This window comes from Tyto alba, unplaced genomic scaffold (genome assembly GCF_018691265.1).
Source record: "Tyto alba isolate M040663 unplaced genomic scaffold, T.alba_DEE_v4.0 Super-Scaffold_8, whole genome shotgun sequence".
Classification (NCBI taxonomy): Eukaryota; Metazoa; Chordata; class Aves; order Strigiformes; family Tytonidae; genus Tyto; species Tyto alba.
In genome coordinates this window covers 10,817,689-10,826,699 of record NW_024881329.1, presented here as the reverse complement: position 1 = coordinate 10,826,699, position 9,011 = coordinate 10,817,689, and the positions used below count along the sequence as shown (strand labels likewise).

The 9,011-nt window shown below is 35.5% G+C and overlaps 1 protein-coding gene across 6 annotated transcripts in view; it reads right to left on the bottom strand.

Moving 5' to 3' along the window:
- Positions 1 to 4,675: 4,675 nt before the first annotated feature.
- The window catches only part of FAR1 (fatty acyl-CoA reductase 1), an 88,250-nt gene continuing 83,914 nt past the window's right edge, over positions 4,676 to 9,011 (bottom strand). For 5 of the 6 annotated variants that reach the window (XM_042784470.1, XM_042784468.1, XM_042784472.1 and 2 more), the window contains one exon: positions 4,676 to 7,615. In XM_042784470.1, coding sequence (XP_042640404.1) covers positions 7,453 to 7,615 — 163 coding nt within the window. In that variant the 3' untranslated portion in view covers positions 4,676 to 7,452. 6 annotated transcript variants of the gene reach the window in all.

Below are 9,011 nucleotides of genomic sequence, written 5' to 3'. Positions count from 1 at the left end.
CTAGTATTTTCTACCAGTGGTTTAACTCATACCAGTACTTACTTCTTTCTCTACAGTAATAGTGGAGACTGATATAACAGTGAGATCACTTAACATTTATAAAAATGGAACTGTTCTCTCTCTCTAACCAGAGAGGATTGCTACAAGGAAAGCCTGCAGAGAATACTATTGGAGTGCAAGCCCCTAAAGTATCTTCAGCCACCTAATGTTCTGTAGAATTTCAAGTCATATTTCATGCTTTTAACTCATATATACGTGCTAAGCACTTTTTGGCTCTGAATTGCAGAAACAAGCACAGAAGTAGCTAATTCACCCAGAAGGTGACTTACTAGGTTAAGTGCAGCACATTGCTATTAAAAATGGATAGACTTGGTCTTAAATTAGAGCCACAGAGAGTGGAAGTTACCTTGCATGTTTTTCTTTCCAAATCAAATATTTAACAGAGGAAAAACCACAGGTGTCACTGACAAGGAAAGATTAGTTGTGGCTTAAAACCATACACATAGATTGAAAAGTAATGAGACATGCTCTACTCACTAAGTAACCTTATAAGTGCATACTTTAGACTGAGATGCGTTGTCACAGGAGAATTAGAAGCCTTCAATTTGCTTCCAAGAATCACAATTTAATATTCTTAAAAAAAACTAAGTGGCCATTTCCCCAATATTTACAGTGCCTGATATTAATGAATGTTTACAACCAAAAGCGTACAATCTTTTCATCCCAAGAGGCCTAGCACTACAACTGCAGTCAGCTGAGTGGGTGCCAAGAGCAGAGGAACCAATGATAGCCTCTGAGTGGGGGAAGAAAATAAAGGAGCTAACGGGTTTTTAATAGTTTGTTTGCTCAGTGCAAACTAACTTGCCATAAAATACTTCAAACATACCAGGTCTTACTGAAGCATAGTTAAATCCAAAGCACTGGTCTTCCTTTTAAAAAGGCTTCTTCGGCAACAGATTAAACTTAAGACCCCAACATGGAAGCAGCCTACTGGATTGTCACTCTTGCAACATGATACAGAGGAAAAAGGTGATTATTATGAGTCCTATATTAGACTGTGTTAAGCAGCTGATTATAGACAAGTGCTCTGCCAGCAAACAAACAGAATGCCAGAGGAAATCAGTTTATGCGTCCTCCCTTGTTGTATTTGGAAGAGTGCTCTTTCACTTGCAGACTTGGAGAAGGTTGCATTAACAGTTAGAATAGTGTATGTTGCTAATTCACAGTCACTCAGTGAAAGCTCAACAGCTTCAGGAGGATTGTGCTGCTCTGACCTGAAGTAGACTTGAATCCTTATCCTAATTACTAGGCACAAGATTTTGAAAGTATGTGCTGTGTGCTTTATGCAACACATAGCAGGTCTCTAACCTAAGTTGGGAGAGCCTTTATGAAACAGGAAAGGTAAGATGGATTTCAAATATACAGGCAAACAAAAAACAACTAGTGTCTCTCAAAGTAAATGTAACTTCACACAATTAGAGAACTACACTGAACTATTAACTTAAGTAAAACTTAAAAATTAAGCGTATCAAATAAAAAGTCCTTGAAGGAATACGAAGCAAGAAATTGTACAGCACAGCAAGTGGATCAGGAAGTTTCCATTCTTCCTGATAAGGACTTACAATAGCTTTCAAGTCCTCTTGTTCTAGACTATGCAATTTGTTAAAAATTAATTACCTTATTGAAATACAAAAAATTTTGTAAAGACTATTTGAATCGATTGAGAGTCTGTTCATGGCAATCTAATCACTGAAGTGGTTGACGTGTACTTGTGGGACACACTGCTGTACTTTATACCATGTAAAAAACTTAACATACAAGAGGATTTCTATCCTGTAAACTGCAAAGAAAACCTCATCTTCCACAGACTCCACAAACTTTCACATTATCAGCAATATCCCAAATATTTCTTTAGCTGCTGTCTCTCTCCAAACTGAATCTTAATCTTTAAAATTAATAAACTCTGTCCTAGGAGAGTACATTAAGTGAGAAGGGCCAGACAACAGACTTGCTCATTTAGACTCAGCGTTAACTTCTTGTCTGATTTATCTGTTTGGACCACAAGCTTTATATACAGTGCAGATCATGAGCCACATGACACAATACAGTGTCAATACAGCCTCAATTCCACATACATAATACCATAAGAATAAATAGTAACAATATTCAGCCTGCTTCCATAATGTGACCATTTCCTTTCATTTCCACTGGTCTTTTCCTTCCCACCTCACAATGTGACCGCTTTTGAGATGTCCCTGCTTATTTTAAGCATCTGCCTTATGATTCTGAATCACACTGAGAAAGACTGTATAACAGAGGAAATCAAGCCTCCTAACTTTAGACTCTTGAATGCCATCCAAGTTAGATGCCTAAAACAGTAAGTATAACTATTTGTGTCCCTAGACATCCAGTTCTGGGATAATGTCATCAGGAATGAAGGAAAGGATGAGCTATCAAGTTTCATAAGGATAAAAATATTCAACTGTATGATGCTGTCTTGAATCTGGATTAAGGCTGACATGATATATAAAAGTTAACAGTTGCTAAGTAGTGAATCATTTTCACTTAAGTGGTAAATCAGATGTTTGCTGATTAAAACAAGAATACCACAACTACTTTCTGACAGTCGTGGTGGTAGACTGAACTGCTGTTTCTACAGCAGAGATAGGGCATATGCAGAGGATGTAGCAGAAACTCCTACCATATGAGGCAAGGGCAATTTAAGTTTTAATGTTCACTCTACATCCCAGAAAATTTTAACCAACTGGTTTTAATTTTTTAATTTCAAAGATTCTTATGGTAAGTTCATATTTCAGTTTTTTCATATGCTCATAAAGAAGCAAAAAGGGCCTTGCTTCTACATGTCAGGATATTACTTTTCATTGAGACAACAGAATTACCATCCTGAAATGTACAGCAATTCAATTAGAATGAAATTAAAGGCTTCTGGTAATAATCACTACACTTGCAGTTAATGGCTATAACTGAATCAAGAGTAAAAAAGTCCCATTCACCCTACCTAGAGCCCATGGCTCTAAGCATTCCAGTTTTATTCACTGCATTAATGTGTTGCAACTTTTGATTTCACCAATTAGTCATGGTTTCTCCTGCTTCTCATAGTAAGAATAAAAGCTGCTCAAAGCTGTCATTGTTCCGTATTCCAGAAAAGACAGTTGCATAATTATTAATTATCTATCAGTGAGTCATTTCTTGCAGGGCAGAGAAAGCCAAAGTGAATGTCAACTCTGCACCGAAGAAAAGTACTAAGATAACATCAAGGAGGAAAGCTTTTATAAATATCCTGAAAGTGGACACAGGGTTAAATTTAGTTTGAGATGGCAGAGAAGCTGTTCACAGTTTGGTTAAGTAACCTTTAACTTGCAGTCATCTACAGACAGAAAGGAGGACACAGTTGTCTGAAGGAGCTCTGAAGAATACTCTAGAAGAGAGCAAGAAAACCTAGAATTTAAAGTGGTGAGACCTGTCAACCTTCACTTCAAAATTTATGATGATACACCACATATTAAAAATAAGAGCAGACAATTCATATCAGCTCCACTGGAAGTATTTTACAGTTTCTAGAGATTTACTCAAAGACAGTGAATGTCACCAGGCTAGACAAAGTAAATTGCACATACTTCAGCACAAAAAGATTGACAAACAGCAAGAATACACTTTAAAGCAATTCACTTACACTTCTCCAGAGTAGTCACTCTTCGGTGACTTAATTTCTGTTTTAAAGTCTGCTCAGCAGATTCTGAAATATGTAAATATATTATGAAAAGTTTACTTCCCAGCTCTGTGCAGGGTACTTCTCAGATCCAAATTACTTCTATAAACCTTTGTTTTTGAACAATGTAATACCGTACTATGAAGAAAGCACAAAATGTTTAACAGCACAAGACATGTAAGGGGTAACACCTTAAAACTTCTTTTTGTTCCTTGCTTCCAATTTTGAATCACCTAAAGAGACCAAAAAAACCCATCTATATTTGGTAGTTTAAGTCTTAAAGTCAAGTAAAGGAATGGTTATACTTTAAAGCTGGTAGACCCCAAACCACAGCTTACAGATGATGCATGACCTCTAGAACCATGCTCTTGATAAAAGGAGGACTACTCCATAAAATCTCAATATTCCAAGAAATTAAGGTTAAAACACAAAAAAGCAGCATTTGGTGACAACTGACTTAATGCTACCTCTTCTTCCCTCACCACAAAATGTAGATGCTACAAATAGCTGTAGTTGCTTGCAATTAATTGAAATGTTAATCCAAAAACCACCGCAAAACCACAGTACCCTTTATAAACCATATGAAAAAGCACCCATCTATTTAAGTAAATTTGAAACTAATACTACAAACGAACAGGCAATGACAGCAAGGAGGAAACTAGCTGACACACAAGGAAGTCACCATGACCAAGCATACATCACATCATGTGTTTTGATATAACCCCAGGAAGGTTTAGATTATAGGGGCTTTGTTTGTTGTTTGTTTTGTGTCTGCGAAGGTTTTCCTGTTTTTTAAAATGCAGCATTAGTCATTCACTTGATTTTCAAAGTTTCTCAGAGGAAAGAGCATGTTCATGTATATTAAAATGGCATTTATACTATCCAGTTATTTTGCATAAATTCAACTACAAACATGCAAAAAAACAATAAACACTGTAACAACACTTTCAAGGGATTTGTTTATTTTTGGTTTACAAACAAAGGCACCCAATATTTCTGTTTATGTCTTATAAAAGCTCACGGATTTAGCATTTGTTTCCAAACATCTGTTCCTACAGCAGAGAAAAACATTACAGGAAAATGTAATTTTTTTCCTGGTCCCAATTTTAAATACCAGTAACTGTTAAGTGATCATGTTGTTTCAGACTGCTCTTCTTCCTATTTAACCAACTGGAATAGCTCCTGCAACTTGCTAGTTAGTACAGTGAGTCTAGCTTACTGTATCAAAATATAGTTCCGGTATATTTGTGATCAACATCCGTTATGTGCAAACACTGGTATGAAAGAACTGCAAGAGAACAGGGTTCTGATATGGAAAAAACACCAGTAGTTTCAGATAGAATTTCACAGACTGACCACAGGAAGTGACAAAACTTATGTAATAAATGTGACATTGAATCTATCGTCAGTTAAATAGGATGACTGATGAATTCGTGTAAGATACCAGTAGTGCACAGAACCACGGTCTCCAAAGAGGAAAAAAATTTGGGTTTCTAAATTGGCAAATGTTTACAGACTAGAAGTTAAATATCTCTGTGTTTAAAATAATCTTTTTCTCCGTTATTTATTCAAAATAATAGAATTCTAAGCAGTGTTTTGGACCAGAAATAATCAGTTCATTGGCTTCATAGTTTTCAGTATTAAATCATCATTAAAAGTATCACATATAATAGTTATAAACAACCAAAATTTATAAGTGAATTGCTTCACAGAATCATTTTCAGAATATAATGTATTTGTCTTTTGCAAACTTCAGCCACATGCCAACATGGGATAAGGGGTGTCACTGGATAGCAGGCACCTCTGAAAAAAGTCTACAATGCAGGAATGCTTAAGCATACTTTCAGTTCTAGTAAGATAACTTGGAGGCAACTAAAGATGTAATACACCTAATGTATTTGTTAAAGTGTAACATCTTCAATCACAGAAACCATAATTTATTTTCAGCCAGTCAGAGGTCTCTCACACAAGGTGTGGTCCTAAACCACTTAGGCTTTTCATCCCTAGCTTTATATACACACAGGTAATTTTAAAAAGGAATTACAGCCTAACTACTTACTACAGAATATTTAGCTTCAACAAGGAAGCCATTATCTTTTCAAAAGGAGATATACACCTACATTAAAGGTGTTCTCTTTAAAGTAAGAGTTTTCACAAGAATAGCAAAATAAGTTCATTACATACTTAATTCAAATAGGACAAAAAACTACCAAGGGCAAGTATAATGTAGCTCTTGTGTAATTAAGTCATTATTTGCCTTTTCAAGCAGATTCCAGAACATATTCATCAGTATAAACTCATCTTAATGAACAAATACTGGGCAAGTGTGCTGGTCAGTGCATCAATTAATGGAACATTACAGTGTTCTGAGATAGAATTCTGTGCAACCAAAATTTAAAGGGATCTTCATGTATTGCCTTTAACAAGGATTCAATCTTTTCTTGCAACTTGCTATTTTTACAAATGTTTTTCCTACTGAAACAAAGTAACATGCAGAAAAAACAGATTTCTTCAGATTTAAACCTAATAATCTATGTTAAAAGACAGCTGGAAGAATTGTTAACATACTTTCATTTTGAAGCAAGGTGCATCTTGCTCTGCTTGCCCAGTGAATTTAGAGGCTTTATTGGGGCAGGGAAGAGAAAGTGTGCTTATGCGTCGATGTTGTCCATGCATCAGATTTCATAACTCAGAGATTTAAAAAATTATTAATTCATGAAGTATTTGATAACATTGCTTAGAATTGAAAAACAGGTATATCTCTTAATGAAAGCCTATAGTTTGTTCAACTACTATTACCAGTAATATAAATAGCAACTAAGCATAATAAATTCCTTTCAAATACATTTACCTTTTGAAGTCAGAAGTGTAACAATCAAGTGCTGGCTCTGTGTCCCCAGTAAAAATCATTAAAAAAAAGAGGACGGTCAATGACTTTATTTTTGCCCTCCACCCCCCCAAGGTTACATTTCCTTTAATCTACTCAATTGTAGGATCAATTCTGCTTTCAGGGAAGCAAATTGTTCATGCTGACATAAATGCAAGTTGGATGCAGACAGTTTCGAGCACAGGGCTGAATCACTAAGTGTATTCTGAAGACCAGACTGGACAAAAGGCCTTTCAGTAATTAAGGAAGGTTGGATTGGTTGTTTTTTAATTTTAAAGCAAAGTAGGCACAGTTTTTCATCCCTACTTTCAGAAGAAGGGAATAAGTGGCAAAAAATAAAGACAAATTACAAAAGTCCTCAAATAATTTTTTTCATGAGATCCACCATCATTTATACACTTTTGCAACTTGCAAAACCCTTTGTAATTTAGAACTTCAAATAAATAGGTCTACAGCAACTAGCTACTAAGTCAATATTTATCTTGCTCAATGTGGAGTAAAACTTAAAAAAAAAATCATGTTAAGGCAGATTTCAATCAAACATGTTCCAAATTGCACAGTTATGTTGGTCAGTTGTCTGAAATGTTTTCCCCAGGTCAAAGAGTTAAGGTTATTTAAATGCTTGTCTAATGCCAATTCAACCTGGCACTTGACCATTTTATTTCTCTGTTTCCAGGAAGATACACAACTAACATTACATATACCATACTGTATATTTTGCACTCCAATTTAAGATGAAATTATGCTTTTACAAAATGTGAGATGACAACATGTTACAGGCTTTGTGCAGTTAGACCACCGTATGCATAGATGTCCTAATGCTAAATTCCCTTCTTCAGTATCTCATAGTACTGGAGGCTCTGAAGTAGGAGAGGAACTTGTAACACAGACTAACCACAAAGTACCAGATATTTCTTGCCATTTGTGATCTTGCAATAAAGATACGCCAGATCAGGATCACAAGAACTGTATTGAAGCCATAGCGTATATTCCTTAACCTAAGGAAAAACAAAGAAATAATTAAAAGTCAAGGTACCAACAACTTATAGGAAAGTAGAACACTCTGAAAATTAACTTCTAAGGTAGAATTTAATTTGTTTATCTATTCATCTAAAGATACATTCTGAGTGGTATTAAGTGAATGATGGAAGTAAACTGGTAAGTGAAGAACCAGAGAAGGCTTTTCCATAGTTCACTGCTGAAAAGTGGAACACATAAAACTAAGGAACAACTAACCACATGTACTTCTGCTTTCTATCCACTTGATAAAAACCTCCTACAGCCAAGATCACCCACACAGTAACTTACCTACAGAAGGCCACCATCCACCCCAAAACCAAAGAAATATTTAACACCATGAACTCCTCTCCTCCACGTATTTAAAATTTCATATATATGTAGAAGTAACTCCAACTGCTGCTGACAGAAGAAAAACCCACAGCATCATAGGATTTTCCAGCCACAGAACCCAGAGCCTTCACTGCAATTTTAAACTCATTCCTTCTCAGGGAACTATATTTAAAGATTAGGACAATCTAAGTGTCTTTTTAAGGCAACTGTGACTTTTAGCAATCTTCTCACATGTAAACATGGAAGCTTCAAGAAAAAACAGCAATCAGAATTAACTCAGATTTCTTAGAAACAGAACAATCTCTTTGGTTCAGTATATCATGACAATTGTATTTTAAAGGCAGCTCTTTTTAAGGAAATACTCACTACCCTGATCTTATTTTACAGGTGGGCTGGGTGTTACTGTAGCAAGACCTTCCTCTACATACCTCATTTGTAGAAAAAAGTCTAAATTTCTGTATTACAAAAGTAAAGCCCACTTAATCCCTCAGAGTAAATATATGTTACAACCTAAACCTCTTCCAAAATAATCCACATATAAACTGAGAGCTGGGGGCAACCAGATGCTGTTCCAAAAAAAGACTAATTCTCATATTATTTTTGGTACGATCCTTTGTACAAAGAATGGCAACTGTATGATAACTCCTATGCATTTTCTAACAGCATCTAAATTTAAAAACAAGAATCAGAAGGGGACACCTCTTCAGCTATTCCCACTACTATCACAGATTACTATATTACAAAAGTGTATTTGAGATTGTAACATATCATGCCAATCCTCTTTACAACTGCAAATCTCTGTCTTTAGGAGACAAGTAGTGACCTAGACCACTCCTCTTTGCGCTATCAGTACAGCAGACGTGAAATGCTATTGCAGAACAAGATTAATCACCTTTATTTCACTCTGAGACAAATCAAAAAATCTGTAACTGTCTTTATAAATCAGCCAAGAACAAAACAAGGGTAACTGTACCAGTAAAATTCTGGACAGTAACAATGCATTCAATTTGGAGGATTTAAGCCACTGACAAAAGGCTAAGAAAA